Source organism: Dreissena polymorpha, chromosome 2, assembly GCF_020536995.1.
Source record: "Dreissena polymorpha isolate Duluth1 chromosome 2, UMN_Dpol_1.0, whole genome shotgun sequence".
Classification (NCBI taxonomy): Eukaryota; Metazoa; Mollusca; class Bivalvia; order Myida; family Dreissenidae; genus Dreissena; species Dreissena polymorpha.
The window spans coordinates 44,675,098-44,702,252 of NC_068356.1; the positions used below are offsets into that span (position 1 = coordinate 44,675,098).

The window sequence follows — 27,155 nt, forward strand, 5'->3', positions numbered from 1 at the left end:
GATCCTAATTAAAAGTCCCGGCCGAAACTAGGTCAGCCCGACAGGCAGACAACGGCTGGTCAGCGTGCACTAGGTCTCTTCCGGGGCATAACACTTGTTCGTCCGAAAGGGGCCCTTAAAGGGGCATACCCGCTCACTGGGAAATGACGCATACGAGATGAAGGCTAAATAGGCTGCATGCACGGGGCCGATCCTAATTAAAAGTCCCGGCCGAAACTAGTTCAGCCCGATGGGCAGTCGACGGCTGGTCAGCGTGCACTAGGTCTCTTCCGGGGGATAACTCTTGTTCGCCGAAAGGGGCCCTTAAAGGGGCATACCCGCTCACAGGCAAAAATGTCGCGTAATACGCTAAATAGGTTGCACCTGGCTCCGATCCTAATTAAAAGTCCCGGCCGAAACTAGGTCAGCCCGACAGGCAGTCGACGGCTGGTCAGCGTGCACTAGGTCAATTCCGGGGCATAACTCTTGTTCGTCCGAAAGAGTCCCTTAAAGGGGCATACCCGCTCACTGGGAAATGACGCATACGAGATGAAGGCTAAATAGGCTGCATGCACGGGGCCGATCCTAATTAAAAGTCCCGGCCGAAACTAGTTCAGCCCGATGGGCAGTCGACGGCTGGTCAGCGTGCACGAGGTCTCTTCCGGGGGATAACTCTTGTTTGTCCGAAAGGGGCCCTTAAAGGGGCATACCCGCTCACAGGCAAAAATGTCGCGTAATAGGCTAAATAGGTTGCACCTGGCTCCGATCCTAATTAAAAGTCCCGGTCGAAACTAGGTCAGCCCGACAGGCAGACGACGGCTGGTCAGCGTGCGCTAGGTCTCTTCCGGGGGATAACTCTTGTTCGTCCGAAAGGGGCCCTTAAAGGGGAATACCCGCTCACTGGGAAATGACGCATACGAGATGAAGGCTAAATAGGCTGCATGCACGGGGCCGATCCTAATTAAATGTCCCGGCCGAAACTAGTTCAGCCCGATGGGCAGTCGACGGCTGGTCAGCGTGCACTAGGTCTCTTCCGGGGGATAACTCTTGTTTGTCCGAAAGGGGCCCTTAAAGGGGCATACCCGCTCACAGGCAAAAATGTCGCGTAATACGCTAAATAGGTTGCTACTGGCTCCGATCCTAGTTAAAAGTCCCGGCCGAAACTAGGTCAGCCCGACAGGCAGACAACGGCTGGTCAGCGTGCACTAGGTCTCTTCCGGGGGATAACTCTTGTTCGTCCGAAAGGGGCCCTTAAAGGGGCATACCCGCTCACTGGGAAATGACGCATACGAGATGAAGGCTAAATAGGCTGCATGCACGGGCCCGATCCTAATTAAAAGTCCCGGCCGAAACTAGTTCAGCCCGATGGGCAGTCGACGGCTGGTCAGCGTGCACTAGGTCTCTTCCGGGGGAAAACTCTTGTTCGTCCGAAAGGGGCCCTTAAAGGGGCATACCCGCTCACAGGCAAAAATGTCGCGTAATACGCTAAATAGGTTGCACCTGGCTCCGATCCTAATTAAAAGTCCCGGCCGAAACTAGGTCAGCCCGACAGGCAGACAACGGCTGGTCAGCGTGCACTAGGTCTCTTCCGGGGCATAACTCTTGTTCGTCCGAAAGGGGCCCTTAAAGGGGCATACCCGCTCACCGGGAAATGACGCATACGAGATGAAGGCTAAATAGGCTGCATGCACGGGGCCGATCCTAATTAAAAGTCCCGGCCGAAACTAGTTCAGCCCGATGGGCAGTCGACGGCTGGTCAGCGTGCACTAGGTCTCTTCCGGGGGACTCTTGTTCGTCCGAAAGGGGCCCTTAAAGGGGCATACCCGCTCACAGGCAAAAATGTCGCGTTATACGCTAAATAGGTTGCACCTGGCTCCGATCCTAATTAAAAGTCCCGACCGAAACTAGGTCAGCCCGACAGGCAGTCGACGGCTGGTCAGCGTGCACTAGGTCTCTTCCGGGAGATAACTCTTGTTCGGCCGAAAGGGGCCCTTAAAGGGGCATACCCGCTCACTGGGAAATGACGCATACGAGATGAAGGCTAAATAGGCTGCATGCACGGGGCCGATCCTAATTAAAAGTCCCGGCCGAAACTAGTTCAGCCCGATGGGCAGTCGACGGCTGGTCAGCGTGCACTAGGTCTCTTCCGGGGGATAACTCTTGTTCGTCCGAAAGGGGCCCTTAAAGGGGCATACCCGCTCACAGGCAAAAATGTCGCGTAATACGCTAAATAGGTTGCACCTGGCTCCGATCCTAATTAAAAGTCGCGGCCGAAACTAGGTCAGCCCGACAGGCAGACGACGGCTGGTCAGCGTGCACAAGGTCTCTTCCGGGGGATAACTGTTGTTCGTTGTATGTTTCAACCTATGTATTAAATAGGCTAAATAGGCTGAAAATGCTATTAAATATGCTAAATAGACTAATTTGGATGTACCGTATGTTTCAACATTTGTACTACACTTTCTAAATAGGCTGAAAGGCTGTTAAATAGGATAAATAGGCTAAATACGATGTATGTTTCAAGCTATGGCTAAATAGGCTGAAAAGGCTGTTAAATAGGCTAAATAGGCTAAAAACGATATATGTTTCAACTTATGTTCCAAACTTTCTAAATAGGCTGAAAAGGCTGTTAAATATACTAAATCGGCTAAATAGGATGTATTTTGCAACCTATATACTAAATAGGCTAAATAGGCTGTTAAATAGGCTAAATCGGCTAAATAGGATGCATGTTTCAACCTATGTACTAAATAGGCTAAATATGCTAAATAGGCTGAAAATGCTGTTAACTATGTACTTAATAGGCTAAATAGGCTGAAAATGCTGTTAAATAGGCTAAATAGGATGTATGTTTCAACCTATGTACTAAATAGGCTAAAAAGACTAAATATGCTGAAAAGGCCGTTAAATAGGCTAAATAGGCTAAATAGGATGTATGTTTCAACCTATATACTAAATAGGCTAAATAGGCTGAAAATGCTGTTAAATAGGCTAAATAGGCTAAATATGCAAAATAGGATGTATGTTTCAACCTATATACTAAATAGGCTAAATAGGCTGTTAAATAGGCTAAATCGGCTAAATAGGATGCATGTTTAAACCTATGTACTAAATAGGCTAAATAGGGTAAATAGGCTGAAAATGCTGTTACCTATGTACTTAATAGGCTAAATAGGCTGAAAATGCTGTTAAATAGGCTAAATATGCTAAATAGGATGTATGTTTCAACCTATGTACTTAATAGGCTAAATAGGCTAAATAGGCTGAAAAGGCTATTACATAGGCTAAATAGGCTAAAATAGGCTAAATAGGCTATATAGGCTGAAAATGCTGATAAATAGGCTAAATATGCTACATAGGATGTATGTTTCAACCTATTTACTAAATAGGCTAAATAGGCTAAAATAGGCTAAAATGGCTGAAGAGGCTGTTAAATTGGCTAAATTGGCTAAATAGGATGTTTGTTTCAACCTATGTACTAAATAGGCTAAATAGGCTGAAAAGGCTGTTAAATAGGCTAAATAGGCTAAAATCGGCTAAATAGGCTGAAAATGCTGTTAAATAGGCTAAATAGGCTAAATAGGATGTATGTTTCAACCTATGTACTAAATAGGCTAAATAGGCTAAATAGGCTAAAAAGGCTGAAGAGGCTGTTAAATTGGCTAAATAGGCTGAATAGGATGTTTGTTTCAACCTATGTACTAAATAGGCTAAATAGGCTAAATAGGCTAACTTCACACACGTGGCCCTGGTGCGTTAAGTGTCGTCCCAAATTAGCATGTGCAGTCCGCACAGGCTTATCAGGGACGACTCGTTTCGCCTAGGCTCGATTTTTAGTTTAGAAGAGACTTCCGTTCTGCAAAAAAAAATCCCTACGTGCAATATTTTGACTTTAATTTGTACTAATTGAAGGTTTTACATTTAATTACATGGAATTTAAAATTAGAATATTGTCCCTTAACACCCACTATCGATTCAAGGGACCCGTGGGACGTCGTTTACATAATTGCATTTTCATTCATGTAACTGCAATCAATGTTGTAATGGGTAAAACAAAAATACATCTTTATGTACATATTCTTCAGTATACTGTGGGTTTTCTGCTTCGATCTTTTGAGTTAATAACATAATTTGACCAAATTTAGTGAAAATAACAAACCTCAAGTTAATCTTTGGTCCAATTAAGTTTGAAATATATGTACTAGTACACTACAATTAAATTCATTTACGTCAAACGGCCCTGATCAAATAACTGGATGCGTATGTCGTCAAATATATTAATTATCTAAATAAGTTCTAAAAAATATCAATAGGAACAGCACAGGAATAGGTTAATACCCATTCTTACTGGCAGTATTTTGTTATAACCGCCCTTCAAAATTCTTTTGGCAATTATCGTGTCAGGCAATTTAAACTGAAATCAATTAAATTGCTTTCATTACATGTTTTGCGGAAAAACATTCATACACAATAACCCCATTTTTGAAAGAGCAACACATTGTAAACCGGAGTCTTGTTTTTTTTTAAACTGTTGAAATCCCCACGAATGATTCATTTTGTTCCTTCATGTGCCAAGATTTGAAGACATTTTGTTCGTCCCTCGATATGATCAAATGCTTGAGGTGCATGATTTAGTCCAAACAATGTAGGGGTGTATTGCGAACTTGATACGCTGAGATTTAAGACTCGGATACAACAGATCACACCCAATCAATATTCAATTTTGATGATATGTTATAAATGTTTTAAAACAACATGAGACACATTTGATTAAGATGGAAGTCCTTGTTTTGGATTTCATGGACATTTTGTAAATAAAAAACATGTTCCTGCATAAGTGGGTTATAAAAGCGGTTTGTATTTGTTGTTGTTTTACAGTGATAGCTAGATCATTATGGCATTAGAGTTAAAGAGACCTTTTCACACATTGGCAAAATGAAAATATCTAAAAGTGTGTCATGGCTTCGAAAAATGAAAGTGTACATATGCATTGAATATAAATACGAGAAATGATATTTAATCCTCAGGAATATAGATTATTAAAAATTAACATATTTTTTCGTTTTGGACATCTATGTAAAAATATTAAAGCAAAACGCTGCGCATTGGTACGTAATAAGTGGCTTTTTAACAAGACGTGAACAAGTAAAATGTCAAATGTTTGCGCGTTCGTTTTTGCTTTTATAGACCCGCGTTGTAATCGCGATGAAGGCTAATGATTTCTTGATTTTATAATACTTTGATTAGTTGGAATACAAGCTTTTGTTGTAAATAGATATACTAACGTTTTTTTTAAAATACGAAAATATGTGATCAAGTACCTTTAAACTGGCTCTGCACACAAAATCACCTACAGTGAAATGTGTGAAAAAGGACGTGGATAAAGCCCAATATCTATTTTTGAAGTCCAATTCTTTTGGTTAAAGTCCAATATCTGTTTTGAATACTATCATAGGTGTATACATCATGACCAACAATTAATACAACAGGTAAAATAAACCTTCATAATCTACCCTCATGAAATATTTTTTGTATTTTGGACAAATGTATGCACCTTTTGACTTAGATAATTGTAAGTTATGTCAAATAGTTTAACAACTATTAAAGCTATTTTAGGTCATCATGTAGTGCTCTTGTGGTCACCCTGTCCGGCGTCTAGTGTCGTGCGTTGTCATCTAATAACTCTTTGCTAATCTAGACGCCATATGATATCATCCAATCTTGATTAACCTCGTTGTTAATTTCAACAATGTCTACAATGTTTACGACTCTTAGTCATGTGCGCATTGCATGAATTAATAGAGCTAAAACGCGTCAAGAAAAGAAAATAATCGTTATTTATGTTATATTTTACTGTAAACATGCGCAAATACTGTTTATTATAAGAGAAAATGATATAAGTACATCAAAAACTTCGAATCTAAAGTAAGCAAACAATAAATTTGTGGACGGTTTTCCTTTAAGAACTTTTTAATTCCGACGGCTAAGATTTTGAAACAAAAAACCGAGGTAAGCACAAACCGTAGCGCCAAAAGGGCGTATTCATCAATATAAAGTGGCTTACCGGGTGAAAATACACGCTACTTCTTGGCGAATATCTCGAAAACGACGCCATTTTGGAAGTCAGTTCCAACTAACCTCATTTAACACAGTCAGCTCCTGTATACGCATGCCTCACTGGTTTCAGAATACAGAATCTCTTTGTATCCAGCGAATAATTTTTTTTTACAGAGCAGTTGTAGGACTTAATTCTCAGATATATATATATATATAATCACTGTAAGTTAATTACAATTTCGTATCGATTAACGATTCAGCCGAGCAACGCAGATGGTTCACTTTGCTAACAATTTTAAATTATTATTTCAGATTACAGCCCATACTGCTAAGCGTATTTTCTAAGCAGCGGGGACAATGAACATTAGGTCCATCGGGACAAAGCGGCACAAACCAAATTTAAGATGGGTATGCGGACATATTTAAAACTTTAACTTCAAACGTGTATTTATTTATGTTTAAACCCACAAATATTGTAAGTCGGAATTATGATTCACATGTTCAAATCGTTGTTATACGTATTGTTTTTTTCTTGTGCAGGATTAACAGTATTATTAAATCCGAGGTAGCTATAACGACATTTTTATTGATTTTATTTCATATCATCTATAATTTTGCAAAACCGACAGAAATGAAATTTGGTCCAGTAGTTTGTATTTTTCTTTATCTATTTAAAATGCTCGTTTGGCCTTTGGCTGTAGTGTGTTCTCTCTTGTATATTGTATCTACAAACACCTTAATGAAACTTCAACATCTCTTACAAACGTACCTTTTCAACACAATTGGAATATTTTGGAATATTTTTTTAAGCCTCCTTGACAAACTTCAAGAATTGTTTTTGCTCAGCAGGTTTTCCACAAAGCATTTAAATAAAACTTATTAAAGAATAAAGAGGCCTATATAAGTCTATACTTTCAATCTGCTTGTGATCTCGGCTAGGTTTAGGGTAAATGTAACGATTTATTCTTCTTAACATTGATAAAACAGTACTTAAGATTTCTTAGCATGGTCGTTATTTTGTTGAAAATCTCTGAGCCCAACATGGTCATTTATTACAGATCACATAGCTATCCACTGGTAAGATCTATTTTAATACAGCTTTGCGTGGAGTGGTTATTAATCTACTTTGCCTTTTTGTTCCCGTAATTGATTTTTGAATAGGGTAAATTTCATTTTCACTGACACTTAAATGGACACACGTTTTTCTTTAAAGTATACACGATCTCAAATAAATAAATATAAATATTTTATTCCGTCAATCTTTAACCATGATATGAATATGAGCGAGGAGTGTTATACACATTTCATTAACAATATTAAAATGGTATTAAATTAAATATTGTTTAATTCAACGACATTATAACGCACATTTGTGCACCGATACCGACACGTTCAGTCGTGTTTTTGCAGAACCCAAATGGTGTTATTTTTGTATGAAAAAATCTTAAAAGATTATTACGGATGTCCCAATAGTGTTCAAGTCGTCTAATGTACATTAATGAGTTTTCTGCTGGACAGAAGAAAATTATTTGCGATTGAATAGAACGCAACCTCCGTTTTATGTGTTGGTACATATAAGATCTTGCATGAGTGGTCGTGTTGTATTGAATTTATTAAACAACTCATCTAAATAAAGATAAAAACGAGGCTTGCCGAGTTTTTTATCTTTATTTAGATGACGAGTTTAATAAATTAAATACAAAATGACCACGAATCTACGATTCTATTTATAACATGATCAACACATTTTCTTTTTATTTAATGCTCTTTTCACCGTTTGTTCACATTGTAAAAGAGTTTAATCGAAGAAATTCGCTGGAATAATGACGTCATTTCGTAAAAAAATGACGTCATTTCACAGTTATATTACTAGTGTAATAACACCCGTGTTATAAGAAGTATTATAACATGACCTACTCTCCAGGAGTGAAATAACGTAATGCTCAATTTTGTTTATCCCACTTTTACAGCGAATTCGGTTGATTAAAGCCCCGTTGATTAAATATCATCTATAATCAACGGCAGGAAATGACGTCAATATTTCGACGAAATGACGTCATAAATCCAGCGAAATTATCCAGTCAACCTAATTTTCTTTAAACAAAAAGGTTTACAAAATAAAAAGTGGGATGAATAGAATAATAGGTTAGTGTTGATTATAGATCAGGTTTATCATGCTCGTCACGAAAACGAAAATGCACTCGCCAAGGCTCGTGCTTTTTGTTTTCTAAGCCGCGCATGATAAACCTGATCTATAATCAACACTAACCTATTATTCTCTATTTATTAACTTTTATTTTTAATTCATTAACGTTGTATCTGTTTTGAAAAACAAAGTAAGACAATCATATTCTCGCTTAAAGGGGCATATCGAAGGTATATATCGCGTGATCATAGGCATCTTCCAAATTGTACGCATAGTGTACTTAGCAAGCAGCAATAATATCGGTTTTAGTTCACCTGAACATAAAGCTTTTATCTGTGTGTCTCTCTTGATGCCTTTTTACCAAATCATTCTGAAAACGTAGTAGGAATGTTTATCTGGACAATATCTAGGCCGAGTTTGAGCCTGGGTAACGATTGTCCGAAAAATTAATTACTATGTCAAATTTCTCTTAGAAACATCTTGTTACCCCTCCAAAGACCACACTTATGTCACAATCTTATAGAAACATGTTCAGAATAAGAATCATGGCAACGTCTAGACTCAATTTGAATCACTATGTCACCTGGTCACCTGGTCAAATCTCAATTAAACCAAGATACTCTTCTATAGGCCATATTTATGACTCGATCTTGATGAAACATGGTCAGAATGTTTTTCAAAATGTCTATAACGCGTTTGAATCTGGGTCAAATGCGTCAAAAAATTAGATCACTGGGTAAAATCTTACTTTTTTTTAACAAACCCAAGAGGCCAAATTTATGATTCAGTTTGGATGAAACTTAGTCAGAATGTTTATTTTAACAATATCTAGGTCGAGTTTGAATCTGGGTTACGTGCGTCCAAAAACTGGGTCATTGGGTGAAATCAGTTAAAAAAAAAAGTAATGCCACTCTAGAGGCAACATTTATGACTCGATCTTGATGACACTTGGTCGGAATGTTTATCTTAAAATTCTCCACGAGTTCAAATCTTAATCACGTGCGTCCAAAACCTGCCTCACCAGGTCAATTCTTAGTACAATCTTTTTACCTCTCTTGATGACACAATTATGACACAATATTGATGAAACTTGGTCATGATGTTTATCTTAACTATATCTGGTTTGACTTTGAATCTGGGTCATTTGCGTCCAAAAGCATGAAACCAGGTAAAATATTGCTACTACAATAATCAGAATTTACGGTTATTAACATTTGAGACTATTCTATATTTATATTGAATATAAGATTCGAAAAGTTACTCCCCTTTGACTACAATGTTATTTATGATAGTTCAGTATAATTATTTTTTTTCATGTATGTATATGTTATTGTTATTAAAGGTTTAATAATTCCAATTTCCCCTTACAAAGAAGGAGGCTTATAGCAGTAGCATTGTCAGTCACCTGATCTCTGTCTATGTGTCTTTGATGCAAATACTGCCTCAGCCATGTCTTCTGCATCGAGGGATTTTGAAATAACGTCCAGAAGGGATAATCACGCGACAAACAAGATGGCGACGTCCATGCCGAGACAGGGTTTTTTATCGCTTTATACCCTTTTTTACTTGTTTTAATTGTTAAAATGCCGCTAATTTTTCAGCCAAATCAGTAAGAAAGTGATAAGCGTTTATATCGTATAACGAAATACGAAATAAACGCTTATTCTTTTCTTGCTGATATGGTGGAAAAGTGAGCGACATATAAACAATCATTACAAGTTATAAAATGGAGGGGGGGGGGGCGAAAAATACCTGTCTCGGCATGGACGTCGCCATCTTGTTAGTAATGTGATTACACCCTCTGACTTCGCACACATAATCGTCATACTACGATATGTCGCGTTTAACAACCATCTCCATACCTCATAGATCAAGATCATACGTAGAGGACACAAAGACAAATTTTGTGATAAAACAGCTTGTAAATTCCTTTTTGTACCAACACTTCGTCATATTTTGATTGATTTTTAAATAAATCAGCACAAATGCAATCCACCGAAAGACGACAAATCGCGGATAAAACGTATCTCTCATACTTAAAGGTCAAGATCACGCTGAAGAGTTATCTGATCAACATGGGTCATGAAACAGTTACAGACTGTAACTTTATTATGCATCATGCTTTTGTACGTTAACTTACACCATTTGACAACCATTAGGGGACGGCATTGGTTGTTACAACCGTCTTTCTACGAAACGGTACACTTGGCGGTAAAAGGTCAAATGATGCCATTAAACAGGTTGAACATTCCTTTCTCTACCATACTTTGTGAAAAACTGATTATTAAATAACTCACAATATATGCAGTTTTATCATACGACGAGCTGTCGCATTACTGCTCTCCCTACCTAAAAGACCAAGGGCACAATTAAGGGATCAACATTGACCATAAAGCAGCTTATTCGGACTGTATCTTTGTTATTCATCATGCTATTTTAAGATAACTTATACCATATGATAACCATGAGGATATGGCATTTCGTGTTTAACGACCGTCTACCTACTTCAAAGGTCAAGTACACCCTTAGAGGTCAAAAGTCAAATATTTACATTAAACAGCTTGAAGTGCTCTGCTATCCAAGCCATAATTTTTCCAATATAGGTGGATTTTGTTTTACTGATTTGTCATTATAAGACGATGTTGCGAGTGTAAAGAGAACATAAAATTATGACAATCGTGAGGAAACAATATTTTGTTGGCAAAACCCTTGTCAGAGATGAGGGTCACACGTAAGGAGCGAAGGTCAATTAGGCTATAAAACAGCTTGTCCATCCAGTCAGTAACTTTATTGTGCATCATTCAATTCTTAGACAATTCGCCACAAATAACAAGCATGAGGAGACAGAGTATCACATGTATCAACTCTCTGATTACCTCAAAGAATATGGTCACACTTCGAGGTTAAAAGTCTATTTCGGCTTTATTAACATAGTTTTTGACATAATCTGAGTTTTAAGACAAACGTTGAATGTTAAGGCATCGTATGCACAAATGTCTTGTTCCTTTAGGTCTACCGGTACACTATTTTTATCCCCACGCTTTTCGAAGAAAAAGTGGGGATATTGTGGTGATGTGCGTCTGTCCGTCCGTCCGTCCTGGCCACCTGCTCCTCCTACACTATTAGCACTAGAACCTTGAAACTTACATACATGGTAGCTATGAGCATATGTGCAACGGTGACAGTGACGGAATTTTGATCTGACCCCTGGGTCAAAAGTTATGGGGGTTGGGGCGGGGCCGGGTCAGAGATTTTCACTCATTTTTTAATGTTATTTTACATTAACTTCTTCATTTCTGCACCGATTTACTCCAAATTGATACTGAGCCTCTCTTATGACAATACGGTAAATCTCAACTATGCATGGCCCCATTACCAACCCTGGGGCGCCCCGGCCACATAGGCCACGCCCACCCAAAATTGCCTTTTACTATAATTTCTTCATTTCTACACCGATTCACTTCAAATTTATACTGAACCCCTCTTATGACAATACGGTCAATCTCAGCTATGCATGGCCCCATTACCAACCCTGGGGCACCCCGCCCACATAGGCCACGCCCACATAGGCCACGTCCACTCAAAATTGCCTTTTACTATAATTTCTTCATTTCTACACCGATTCACTTCAAATTGATACTGAACCTCTCTTATGACAATACGGTCAATCTCAGCTATGCATGGCCCCATTACCAACCCTGCGGCGCCCCGCCCACATAGGCCACGCCCATCCAAAATTGCCTTTTACTATAATTTCTTCATTTCTACACCGATTCACTTCAAATTGATACTGAACCTCTCTTATGACAAAACAGTTAATCTCAACTATGCATGGCCCCATAACCAACCCTGGGGCGCCCCGCCAACATAGGCCACGCCCACCCAAAATAGCCTTTTACTATTATTTCTTAATTTCTACACCGATTCACTTCAAATTGATACTGAACCTCTTTTATGACAATACAGTCAATCTCAACTATGCATGGCGCCATAACCAACCCTGGGGCGCCCCGCCCACATAGGCCACGTCCACCCAAAATTGCCTTTTACTATAATTTCTTCATTTCTACACCGATTTACTTCAAATTGATACTGAACATCTCTTATGACAATACGGTCAATCTCAACTATGTATGGCCCCATTACCAACCCTGGGGCGCACCGCCCATAATAGGCCACACCCACCCAATATTGTCTTTTACTATAATTTCTTCATTTCTACACCGATTCACGTCTAATTGATACTGAACTTCTCTTATGACAATACGGTAAATCTCAAATATGCATGGCCCCATTACCAACCCTGGGGCGCACCTGGGTCAAACATGCGGCGTGGGGATACGCGTCGGCCTCTGCCGCGCCATTTCTAGTTTCTTACTTAGTTCGTGCCTACAATCAGTTCAATTCTTCAACAAAGGTTGAAGAATTGGTGTCCGTGAACACAATCGAGTGCTTAAGAGCCATCGTGACACTCTTGTTTAATTTACATGACAGAATTTAAACCATGGCTTGGATGCGGTCAAGACAAACGTTCCAAATAAGATTCATTATCATTAGGCAACAGACGACATATTAAGGATTTAAGGTGTTTCTAAGATCTGACCAGTGTTTCGCACCACTTTACCCAGAGTCGAACTTGGTCTAGGTATTGTTAAGATACACTTTTTTAAATTGTATAAAGATAGAGTCATACATGAGGCTTCTACAATTGTGCCATTGATTTTCTGAGATTTGATCTTGTGACGTAGTTTTTTACAGCGCTTGTTCAAGTTTTTGGAATCGGCCTTGATTTCGTAAAAAAAAGCATTCTAGCTATCAAGAGTGAGTGATTAAGGTTGTTTCGAAACTGGTTACATGGTTGTTATTTAAGAATAGTTCTGGTAACCTAGTTTTTGACCGCACTTCCCGTGGATTCGAAGAGGTTAACATGCTGGTCAAGTAACAGCAAAAATGAGTCATGAATGAGACTACACGAATGGTATAATTTTTTGGGTCAATATTTGACTCACTGACCTAGTTTTTGAACATACTTTAATCAGATTTCATCTTTGCCTATATATTGTCCACATATACATACGGTCAATAGTGTACGTTGACTACACTCTGAATACGACGTCTGACATTAAACATCTAGCCATGCTGTCATGTTGTGAAATTGACATAACTGAATGTTGTGTGCAGAACAATAATATTTTGCTATTTTTATTTAAATAAAACATAATGAACTCATATTTAGACAATGCCATCAGGCAGAGTTTGGGCGGACGTCAATAACGGCCCATCTCTTTCTTTTGTTATTGTTTAAACTACAAATTTTACTATTTTTATTACATGATACATATTATACTTTTGTTAGTTTGTCACCCTACCCGTGTTCATTCAACTTATTAAGTAATTTTTCGGCGTATCTCATGTGATGTAATAATTTGATCATAAAAACTAGTTTAAGATGGACTTGCAGGATTTTTTAAAGTTTTTTAAGTCATTTAAAAGTAAAATATTTAAAAATAAATAAGCATCGAATAAGCATTTAAACATTATTCATCCATGGTCATAATTATATGCATTCCATACAGCCCTACATTTTGATTTATGTTCAATGAACATAAATCGTTAGAAGAAAAGCTAATGAAAGTGCGTATCGATGGATGTCTCAATTAGGTCAACACATTAAAAAAACTGGCTATCACTTAAGATGCCATATGTATTTCCGATCTTCATTATGCCAATATCTATGCCAAAGGTCGAATCTGGGTCCAGTGCATCCAAAAATTAGGTTACCAGGTCAAATCTATAAAAAGCTTTAACAACTCTAGAGACCACATATATGATGCATGATCAAATTTAGCAAAAATGTTTATCTGGACAGCTTGGTCAGAATGTTGACAGAATCTAGGCCAAGTTTGAATTTGGTTCTGATGCGTTGAATATCTAGATCACCATGGGGCCGTTTCTGGTACAATGCGTAACTTTACGGACGAAAATGTACGTACGTATAAAGTTACGTACGCTTTTCTGAATGCGTAAGTGCGTTTCTATAAACCGAACGTAGCGTAAAACTTAGTTGCTATGTTTGAATAATCTCTAAACAGAAGTCTGGTGATTGCGCGGACCTTATAGAGAACATTTGAAGAAATTCATAAAGTAGATTTAATTTGCTTTCTCGAACAAACTTTCGGTAGACTAAATATTTATACATTTATCATTAAGAAGTACATTATAAAGAGCAAAATTCTTTCCCTTGTTTGCGAAATTGCGACGAAAAAAGGGGTCAACTGTAAAAAAAAGTTCAATCTGTTGATTCTTTTAAAATTAAGTGTGGCTATTCTTTGTTGTGCTGGATATGCTCTTTGTTAAAACAGAAGTGATGATTCTTACTGAAGAAAATCTTTTACGAAGGTTAGTCAGATATATTTCAAACTGAAATCGCTGGAGCACACTGGAAAAAAATGGATGGATAATACTGAGAAGACAGGCATGTGTATTGTAGCTTACACATCTGAATTTACAGAAACATAATCAAGGAGTTTCCTGACAGGAATTCAATTTACTGGAAGGGTATCTTTGATTATGTTTAGTGCGTCACTGAATTACAAATGGAATGTCCTATAATAAGAAGAACATCAGCAATGGCCTCTGTAAAGAAGGTAGTATTTTTTTAATTTTCATTTAATGATCAATGATAATGTACAGTAGTACAGTATGGTTTTAGAAGAATTAACAAACTCTGTAGCTTGTATTCACTTGTCGCACTTCTAGATAATTTTATAACAATCAACATCATGTTTTTACCATGTTTATATTTATACTTGTGTGCAAAATATTTAAAAAAAAACAACAGATTTTTACTCATAAATTCATTTAAAATGAGAATCTTTTTTCTGTGATAAATTAACATTGTCCATGAATGCTTCTATTAATTTGAGACAATAGGCATTTGCAATTATCATAAAGTATGCATCTTCACATATATAATTATATTATATTTTTTGTTCAATATTTAAAAAACATGCATGGATTGGTAAAATATATGTCAGGGTATGTACCAGTTGTGATTAGTTCTAAATACAAAATTTGAGAAATTGGGATCCATCCTGGGTCATTGGTATGGGGTAATTGGTATGACAAGCGGGCACTTGCGTAAACCTGAATCACTTTACATGCTTTACCAACACAATGACTGAAATATTTGTGAAAAAGTTCAGTCACTCATAATATACTTAAACATAATGCCATTCACTAATGGAAACTAATGCATCAATTTAAATTCATGGACAAGTTTTACACATCTGGCTTAATGTACATATGAACAAAACACAGGGAGAAAGCAAACCATTTTTAAATATTCCTATTTTTATGAAGTTAAATTTTACTGGTTGAATCATGTCAGGATGACAAAATTTATTCTTGCAAATTCCTTATAATTATGCTATTAAAAAATATGTGTCCCTATACTTGATATTAAATTTCTATTACATTTTTTTTTAAATCAGTAAAAATTGTGCTATTCAAATGTTTTTTCATGTGTTTGGGAAAGATACATAATTATGAGAATATGTTAAATATGTTGTTTTATTCAGTTCAAATCTTTAATGGGTTTTTTTTTCAATTGATTTTTGAACACATACACTGACACCATACATGTCCGCAAAAAGCTTTATTTAGTGCAAAACAAACAACTTCTTTTGAATTTATATTGTCTTATAAGTTATGTTTTTGACAAATAACTTAATGTGAATATTATGCATAACTATGGTGTTAAAAGTGAAGAAACAAAATGGTATTATTTAAATTATTTGATTGCAATGGTAGTAAATGCTCTTCACAACACAAACATTGTCTATTTTATGTTTCTTATTTATTTGTACAAGTTAATGGTTTTAAAACATTAAAAAAATACATTTACTTATTATAACAAAGACAGTATACCTTATTCTAATATTTCCCAACAAAAAAGGTATATAATAACTGAATGTAAAAAAAAAGAAAATTTGCAGCATTGCTTTTCACAATATAAGATAAAATGAAGTGGGTTTTGCAATGTTTACAGCATTATTATAGAAATTTAAATGGTATAAATGGACATTACAGTATGTACAAAAACACAGTAAAGAGTTTAAAGAAATGTGTTCAAAGATATTGGAAAAAAACTGATTGTCAATCTGTGTGACCACCTATGAAGAAAAAGGTTCTAAATAACTTCTTAGGACATAACAATTTTATTTGAACATATCAATGAAACTGCATTTAATGTGTCCATATGGTTTATAGGAAACTAAAAAAATAATCTTAAAATTAGTAATTAAATAATTCAGACAGTAAAGATTAACAATGACCTTAGTTAAAATTTGACACTTCTTCTTCATGGCAACTGCATTTATAATAACAATATTAAAGGTTTTGAATGTTGATATACCATATATAAAACAAAATGAAATGATTTTGTATTGTCCCCATGGTTTGTGTTCTAAAATTTCTTTGTAAAAAACCTAAAAACTCAGAAAAAATGATTGTAAAGCATACAGCAACAACAAAGTTTTGCCATCAATATGATATTAATATGATTGATTACCGATGACATCTGATAATAAACAAGAGCACCGCATATCTGGTGCCACGCTGTGCTGTGAAAGCTTGTCAGAATTTTATATTTGTGTAGAGGTCACAGTGACATTGACCTATAACCTAGTGACCCAAAATAGGTGTGGCGTTTAGAACTCATCAAAGTGCATCAACATATGAAGTTTCAAAGATGAAGGTGGAAGCACTTTGAGTTTAGAGCCAAATGTTAAGGTTTTAGCACATTGCCTACAGCGGACGGGCAGACGTTGGACAACTAGCTGGTTATGACAATAGCTCGGGTTTTCTCTCTCCGAAAACAGCCTCGCTAAAAATACAACTTTGAGCATATTACAACTGTAACTTACCAAAAACAAACCTAATTGGTTTAAAAGTCATAGTGTTTTGACAGTTTTTGTATAAAATGACATATTTGGTACATTTCAATACATGTTTTCAGTAAATTTACTTCAACAGTGAAAACTTTTCAAACCTACTTTAAAATTAGCCATTATTAATATTCAGATAACTTAAGTTTAAGTTGTTACAATAACCATTGCGCAAAGTTAGCCAAGTGTGTGAGCCTTGACCTTTACTTCCAGTTAATAATTGCAGCGCTTAAACAACTGAAGCTTGATTGGTCATTGTTGGCCCCGTACTACTTAAAAGTACCCGGGGTACTCTTAAGTACACTTCAATGTACCCTGGGTACAGAGTTGTATTCCTGCCTAAAATCTGATGTCATCAAACGCACTTTCAAATACGAAACAAAATCCTCTTTGAACAAAACCTAACTTAATATGCTTTTTTGAGTACGAGTTTCGATAATATCATCGCGGAGGCCATTTCATAGAATGTAAACAGAAACATTTTTAATTTGAAAATAGAGCCATCAACAGCAGATTTAGCCTAAGTATTCCTGGGTATGTTTAAGTATATTTTCTGTACCCAGGGTATATTGTAGCATACATAATAGTACCCAGGGAACTTTCAAGTAGTACCAGAGCTGACAAAGACCAATCTAACTCAACTTAGCTAACATGTCGACAGGTTGTATCTCATAGTCTCTGCAGTATATTTTATTTTACGCAGTTTTGACAAAATGATATATGCATGATATTATTTCCAATGAAATGGATCTTGATGCAGAACTTCTGCTTAAACTGTAAATGTGCCAAATTCAACAATCAAGTGACAACCGTATACACATTTATAAGAAGCGCTGTTGACATATCAATTAAAATTGTATACAGTAATCTACGTTTTTGTAAATAGTTGCATTTATATTATACTGCTGGTATTAAGTAGTTAAACTTGATGTTGAAATTAAAATAATAAATCGCGAAGTCCTCAGATACAAATTATACTGTGCTGTTACGAAGGGAATACAATCGTTCAATGAACAATACTTTGTTAAGGTATGTTCCCTTATATTTGAATCTACAACGTTGTAATATCTTGCAGTTTATTTCCGCCAGCTTTTTGTATTCATCGTATAAAAGAGCTGCATTTAGATCCTTGAAATTCAACACTATTTCTTTTCAATCCTTTCAACTTATTGTGAATGCCTACGCATCTTTGCACATAATAAGACCATTATGTTACAATTCAATACATTATGTATTGGCAAACTTTGGATTGGCAAATCGCATGAATCGCAGTTTTACCTTTAGCCAGTTACGTGTGTGTTTTATTATTGATCCAAATCGCAAGTTAAGGTAGCTCGGGAGAAATTGAAAATCATATTAGCAGTGAAACTAGAGGTACGATTTACGCTATTATATAAATATTAGAAAGGTATTCTGTATATCTAACTTTCATTCATGGATTAGAATATACTGTTCACTTTATTAAAATCTTAAATGCATATCGGAACTATTATGGCAATGCAACAAAACGCGGGTTAATTTGCTATTGTTTTTATTTATATTTTATAAATTAAAATTTGACTCTTGTTGATACGAAACATTATTTAATTATATGTAACAGTAACGTGATTCACGCTCGATTTCTCTATAGTCAACATATTTCGAAGCCTGACATGTACGCTTAATCTTAATTCGTACTCTATAGTCGTGTTTATTGAGGCTAATACGATTTTGGTTTATATAATATGTGTGCTTTTAAAACTGTGTAAATACGCAGCGTTATTTCACAACTTAAGGAAAATATACAGCGCGTCGTCTGCTAGTGGTTTTCTAATATCTTGGTCACGTGAGCGAAGCGATCGCTTATTCACGCTGGTAATGCGAATACTTCGATGGCAAACCGATGGCAATAGACTTATCCCGGAATCAATTCTATCACTCAGCAAACGCCACATTCGTTGAGTTCAACTTGGCGTCTTGTGTTGGATAAAGCCTTGTTTAAAACGAAAGTTGAATGAATTGTCAAAAGGAAAATCGAACAAATCATAACAACAATCGATTCGAACATGTAAAATGTTCTCTTTTAGCAAAACTCCAATCCACAATCGTACACAATAGATCCTGCACAATCAACGCAGGATTTCCGTTACAGTATCTTCCCATGCCCTACCAAGATCTTAATATAGATAAAGGTTTAAATTAACTAAAATGATGTTGCGCTCGTAGATTTCGTAGTCTCCGTTCGGTTCTCCGAAATATCGGTGCATACGCCGCCATATTTACGCTAAATTACTGAGTTACGTGAGCCTTTGAGCACCCGTAACTTTACGTGCAAAAATACGGTAAACGTAACTTTACGAAGTTTATAGAAACGCTACTAATTGAACGTTTTGCACTTACGCATGATTTTTGAACGTACGTGGTTTTAAGAAACGGTCCCCAGGTCATATTTCAAAATAAAAACGTGTTTATCACTCTAGAGGCTTCATTTAATCATCAGCTTTGATGAAACCTGGTGTTAGTGATAATCATGATAATATGAAGGTCATGTTCGAATCATGGGTCAGGTGCGGTCAAAAATAAATCAACAGGTAAAGTCTTAAACAATTGGTAAAGATGAACTCAGGTGAGCCAGAAATTGCCAATATCACCCTCTCGTTATTGTTAGAACATGTGTTTACAGTTTTCATCGAGATATGCGTGTCTTTTATTAAATTTTGTTTGAAGACTCGTTTACAAGCCCAAATGTTTGTACTTTTAATTGATACTAAGATTTTAAGTTTGTGTGTTGCTTACTTTTATCAATCACTGTTGGCTCAGACTTCAATTTGTGCACTTCAATTTGTATAGTTGACGTCAACCGATCGGATTCTTTCCAAATATACTAAACTCATCCGAAGGCATATATATTATATGGCCTAGCTATGCCGAGTAACGGTCAACACATGACGTAATAATATTACTATTTATAGAAACATTATGTATTGTAAAAGCATTTATGTTGCATACTAAAGCATAGGTAATTCTATATACGCTTACCCTAAATTGGATAAACTAATCAAATTCGTCTTTATCTGGTCTTGTTGTTGTTTTAAGAATCATCTACTGAACGAAAAGTCGTGCTCAAACGAAAAATGTCCGACCCGTGTGAAGCACATGGCTCGGGTCCAAAAAAGAAGAAGAAAGGACCAGATTACTACTGCATGGTTCAACCTCCTTTGACCAAACAGTTGAAGGGAATATTAGCAGAATACCCTGACGGTGGTCAAATACTGAAAGTAAGTTTGTGTTGTTATTTAAATGTTTTGATTAATTGATAACAAAGTCTTCCAAATCAATCAAATTTAGTATATGATAAATCAAGATATGTCATCACATGGGAAACTCTTGTTACATCACAAAAACGAACATACAGGTACATGTTTTTAAATTAAGGTATACATGATTAGGATAAACAAATGTTTACCTTAATTAAATACATTCTTTATAAACACAGACTGTAATGTTATGCACAATGACTTACATACACGTGTTTCGCCAAATTCCATATTATAACGTGGTACACTAAAACTCGGTCTGTTTGTGGTACAATTTTGTTGTTCACATTTGTTGTTAACCTCTCTTGATGTCCTCTGTTTAAGGAACTGATTCAAAATGCAGATGACGCAGGGGCAAATGCAATCAAATTTCTTCTCGACAGTCGAAGAATTAACAGAGATGTTTCTGGTGAAACACACGTTTTTACAAAATTCTTCCAGGTAGTCACTGCTTATATACTGGGAAGTTTTATGAAATGCATTTCATCTCAATTAATTTACAGACAATGACATGTGATTTTATAATATACTGTTTGGATCAGTGATTAGCAGTGTACATAGTATGGACATTGCATTTTATTATTATCTTAGTATATGCCTTTTTATTTCCGTAATCCCCGTTATTTTCTGACATAAACGCATTCAAATTGCCTTTTACATGGGGTATTCTTGACGTAGGCACCAGCGTTATGTGTTTACAACGACGCCGAGTTTACCGAAGAGGATTGGCGTGGAATAGTTATGGTGTACAGCAGCGTCAAGGAGAATGACAGACTGAAAGTCGGGAGATTCGGACTCGGTTTCAAATCTGTGTTTCACATCACAGGTATTTTAATCGTCAACTTAAATGTATATGAATATCACATTATTTAAGAGACATGTGTTTGTCCACTTGAGGCAATACGAAAACAAATGTGCGCAGAGCACTATTTTTTTAGGGTTGACAATACATGTGTTTCTCTCCAAGAGTGCAGTATTTATTTTTATTGTACAGAAAATTACCAGACAATTAATTCGCGTAACTTACCTTTTGCAATCATTAGTAATTGAACCGTTTCATGAACGCTTTGTAAATGCAATCTATCACTTTGGTGTTTTAGCGAATAATTTTGCAGTGTTACATTAATCAATTTATGCCTTCTCCGCATATTTTACCTCAACTGAGCAAAACATGCTGATGTTGAGCTTTTGTGATTGAATTTTGTCCAATGTGCGACGTGCGTAAATTGTTCATCAAAACTTCATCCCCTAAACCGTTCGGAAGATTTACGAAAGTTCGCAGGCACTGTCGAACATTGGATAACCTGCATTCAAAGTTTTTTATTAATCTTACTGGTCCGCCGCATATATAGGCATACAGAGCTTCAAACGATTGTAAAATGAAAATTTGAAAATTAAAATTTTAAAATCTTCTTCAAAACCGCAGTTCCCCAAGTCATCATTTCCTCTACTATTTGCGTTCCTCTACAAAATTTGTTCAATTCACCTTATCATGCTTAAATTTACGGTCACTTTTGTCATGGTGAAAATTTGCAAATCATAGATTGGTTTCAAAAACATCTAGGCTGGTTTAAGACGTTAAACGTATTGTTTGACGAAGTGGCCCGCTCAACAGATAAACGCAATATTAAGGTAAACATTACTAACTGACGAATTGATGCTCGCTTCAACGTTAGATGGACAATGTATTATTATGCCCCTCTTCGAAGAAGAAGGTGTAAATTGTTTTGCTGGCTGTCTGTCCGTAGACCAGTCTGAATGTCGGTAGACCAGTTCGTTTCCGATTAATAACTCGCCAACGAATTGACCGATTAGCTTGATACTTCACATGTGCATTGGTCTTTGACAGTAGATGACCTCTATTGAAATTGGGGTTACTAGGTTAAAGGTCAAGATCACAATCACACTAAGTGTGAAAATCGTTTCCGATACATAACTCGTCAACAAATTGACCGATTTGCTTGATACTTCACATGTGCATTGGCCTAGGACAGTTGATAACTTCTATTGAACTTGGGGTCACAAGGTCAAAGGTCAAGGTCATCATCACACTTTGTAAGAAATCGTTTTCGATCAATAACTCGTCAACGAATTGACTGATTGGCTTGATACTTCACATGTGCATTGGCCTTAGACAGTAGATTACACCTATTGAATTTGGGGTCATTAGGTCAAAGGTCAAGGTCACTGATGCACATTAAGAGTACACTCGTTTCCGATCAATAACTCGTCAACTGATTCACCGATTGGCTTGATACTTCACATGTGTATTGGCCTTGGACAGTATATGCCCCCTTATAAAATTGTTGTCACTAGGTCAAAGGTCAAGGTCACTATCACGCTAAATGTGAAAATCGTTTCCGATCAATAACTCATCAACGAATCGACCGATTGGCTTGATACTTCACATGTGCATTGGCCTTAGACAGTAAATGACCCTATTAATATTGGGGTCACTAGGTCAAAGGTCAAGGTCGTTATCACACTTAGTAAGAAATCGTTTCCGATCAATAACTCATCAACGAATTGACCGATTGGCTTTATACTTCACATGTGCATTGGCCTTGGACAGTAGATGAACCCTATTAAAATTTGTTTCACTAGGTCAAAGGTCAAGGTCACTATCATACTAAGTGAAAATCGTTTCCGATCAAAAACTCGTCAACGAATTGACCGATCAGCCTGATAACTAATATGTGCATTGGCCTTGGACAGTAAATGACCCCTATTTCAATTGAGGTCAAAGGTCAAGGCCAATATCACACTAAGTGTGAAAATCGTTTCCGATCAATAATTTATCAACCAATCGACCGATCGGTTTGATACCCTACATGTGTATTGGCCTTGGACAGTAGATGACCCCTATTGAAATTGGGGTCACTATTTTAAAGGTCAAGGTCACTGATACACATTAAGAGTACTCTCGTTTTCGATCAATAAATCGTCAACTGATTCACCGATTGGCGTGATACTTCCCATCAGCATTTGCCTTAGACAGTAGATGACCCCTATTGAAATTGGGGTCACTAGGTCAAAGGTCAAGGTCACTATCACACTAAATGTGAAAATCGTTACCGATCAGTAACTCGTCAACGAATTGACCGATTGGCTTGATACTTCACGTGTGCATTGGCCTTGAAATTAGATGACCTCTATTGAAATTGAGGTCAAAGGTCAAGGTCACTATCACACGAAGTGTGAAAATCGTTTCCGATCAATAACTTATCAACCAATCGACCGATTGGCTTGATACTTCACATGTGTGTTAGCCTTGGACAGTAGATTACCCCTATTGAAATACGGGTCCCTAGGTCAAAGGTCAAGATCACTGATACACATTAAGAGTACAATCGTTCCGATCAATAACTTGTCCACTGATTCACCGATTGGCCTGATACTTACCATGTGAATTGGCTTTGAACAGTAGATGACCCCTATTGAAACTGGGGTCACTAGGTCAAAGGTCAAAGTCACTGGCACAATCAGTGGAAAAAGCGTTTCTGATCAATAACTCGTCAACAAATCGACCGATGGGCTTGATACTTTCCATGCGCATTGGCCTTGGACTGTAGATGACCCTATCAAAATTGGGGTCACTAGGTCAAAGCTCAAGGTCACTGTCTCAATAAGTGTTAAAATTGTTTCCGATCAATAACTCATGAACGAATTAACTGATTGGCTTGATACTTCACATGCGCATTGGTCTTGGACAGTAGATGACCCCTATTGAAATTGGGGTCACTAGTTTAAAGCTCTGTTTTGAGGGACATATGTCTCCGACCGCGGAACACTTGTTTCAATAGCTTACCATTTTTAGGTTGTGCTTAGTTGTGCTAACAAGAGGGCCATGATGGCCCTGTATCGCTCCACTGTTTTTTATGAGAAAAAAACGTGCAATGCGCATGGGTTGAAATGTACTCAAGCATGTGACTTTCTCTTTCTATCCCTCGTCCCACTGGGCGCTTAAAGTTGGAAGGGTGAGCATTTTTATATATGGAAAAAGTTACAACCGTGTTAACTTAACAGACTAAAAAGCCCGGGAATTGTTGCACAGGTCCTTTGCTTATAACGTAGGTACATTTATCTATCCACAAGATATTGTCGTTCTTTCTATTTCACATATTCTTAGATGCTGAAGATCAAATCTACGCAGTTGATTTGAAACAAATTCACAAGACCCATATGGATCAAAATGCCTTAACCCTTTACCAAACGACACATTTTGGACTTTCCCTAATTTGAAAGAGGTTGCAGACGACAATTAAATTGTAATGGAATCTGAAGGAAATGAATAGGTAGGGTAGAAATAATTGTGATAAAAGGAGATATTGCTCATCTTGAGCTATTTCTCCTTTTATCACAACTATTTATAAAGTCGTCAGCTACAAACCTGTAAAATCCTGTAAGTGTTTGGTAAAGGGTTACTAATCTCTGGTTCCTTCATAAGAGCCTTTCACACATTTATAACAAATACAATAGTAGCATCTTTCTTTGTAAAGAATCATCTCAAAATATAACATGGGCTGTTTGTAAAACATGCATGCCCCCCATATGGACTGTCAGTTTTAGTGGCAGCCATTGTGCGAATACGTTTTTGGGCACTGTGACCTTGACCTTTGACCTAGTGACCTAAAAATCAATAGGGGTCATCTGCGAGTCATGATCAATGTACCTATGAAGTTTCATGATCCTAGGCGTATTAGCTTTCTTGAGGTATCATCCGGAAACCATTTTACTGTGTAAAGTCATCGTGACCTTGACCTTTGACCTAGTGACCTGAACGTCAAAAGGGTCATCTGCGAGTCATGACCAATGTACCTATGAAGTTTCATGATCCTAGGCGTAAGCCTTCTTGAGTTATCATCCGGAAACCATTTTTCTAAATTGAGTCACCGTGACCTTGACCTTTGACCTAGTGACCTAAAAATCAATAGGGGTCATCTGCGAGTCATGATCAATGTACCTATGAAGTTTCATGATCCTAGGCAAACGCGTTCTTCAGTTATCATCCAGAAACCATTTTACTATTTCGGGTCACCGTGACCTTGACCTTTGACCTAGTGACCTAAAAATCAATAGGGGTCATCTGAGAGTCATGATCAATGTACCTATGAAGTTTCATGATCCTAGGCATAAGCGTTCTTGAGTTATCATCCGGAAACCATTTTACTATTTCGGGTCACCGTGACCTTGACCTACGACCTAGTGACCTGAAAATCAATAGGAGTCATCTGCGAGTCATGATCAATGTACCTATGAAGTTTTATGATCCTAGGCATAAGCGTTCTTGAGTTATCATCCGGAAACCATTTTACTATTTCGGGTCACCTTGACCTTTGACCTAGTGACCTGAAAATCAATAGGGGTTCATCTGCGAGTCATGAACAAATTTGGTAGAGGACTATTAGATATCACTACATACCAAATTTAGTAGCTCTAGGCTCTATAATTATGAACAAGAAGATTTTTAAAGTTTGCACAAAATAGGCCTTATTTAAGCATATGTTAATTTTTGTGACTCCCGGGGCAGGGTCAAATTTGTCTCCAGGGGCATAAATTGAATTAACTAAGTAGAGACCTATTAGATGTCACTACATACCGGATTTGGTAGAAATAGGCCCAATAGTTATGGACAAGACGATTTTTAAAGTTTGCACAAAATGGGCCAAATATAAGCATTATGTTCAATTTTGTGACCCCTGGGGAACGGTCAAATTTGATCCCAGGGGCTTAATTTGAACAAACTTGGTAGAGGACTATTAGATGTCATTACATACCAAATTTGGTAGCCCTATGCCAAACGGTTATGGACAGAAAGATTTTTAAAGTTTGCACAAAACAGGCCTTATATAAGCAAATTTTCAATTTTTTGACCCCCTGGGGCAGGGTCAAATTTGACCCCAGGGGCATAATTTGGAGAAACTTGGTTGAGAACTATAAGATGTCACTATAAACTAAATTTGGTAGCCCTAGGCCCAATGCTTATGGAAGAGAAGATTTTTTAAAGTTTTCACAAAATAGGCCTTATATAAGCAAAGTTTCAATTTTTTTACCCCCCCCCCCCCGGGGCAGGGTCAAATTTGACTCCAGGGGCATAATTGGAAGAACTTGATAGAGGACTATAAGATGTCACTACATACCAAATTTGGTAGCCCTAGGCCCAATGGTTATTGATAAGAAGATTTCTAAAGTTTTCACAAAATAGGCCTTATATAAGCAAATTTTCAATTTTTTGACCGCCCGGGGCAGGGTCAAATTTGACCCCTGGAGCATATTTTGAAGAAACTTGGTAGAGGACTATAAGTTGTCACTACATGCCAAATTTGGTAGCCCTAGGCCAAATGGTTATGGACGAGAAGATTTTTTAAGTTTTCACAAAATAGGCCTTATATAAGCAAATTTTCAATTTTTGACCCCCCGGGGCAGGGTTAAATTTGACCCCAGGAGCATAATTTGAATAAATTTGAAAGAGGTTAACCCTAGGAACATTCCTGAGAAATTTCATCAGAATTGGACCAGTAGTTTAGGAGAAGAAGATGTTTAAAGAAAATGTTAACGCACGCACGCACGACGGACACAGGACCATGACATAAGCCCCGCTGGCCTCTGGCCAGTGGAGCTTAAAAAAGAAAATTTTACATGACCTGTCACGTTCATGTTAATTAATGTTCAATAAATGTATTTTTTCTTTTTTTTGCAGATAAACTATACCATACTTAACAGATTACT

The 27,155-nt window shown here is 37.0% G+C and overlaps 1 protein-coding gene across 1 annotated transcript in view; it reads left to right on the forward strand.

The window, feature by feature from the left end:
- Positions 1-27,155, forward strand: part of LOC127866866 (sacsin-like) — a 61,148-nt gene that overhangs the window by 13,087 nt on the left and 20,906 nt on the right. Inside the window, 4 exon segments of the mRNA XM_052407689.1 lie at positions 6,349-6,444; positions 20,206-20,387; positions 20,751-20,867; positions 21,105-21,252. Coding sequence (XP_052263649.1) covers positions 6,441-6,444; positions 20,206-20,387; positions 20,751-20,867; positions 21,105-21,252 — 451 coding nt within the window. The 5' untranslated portion in view covers positions 6,349-6,440.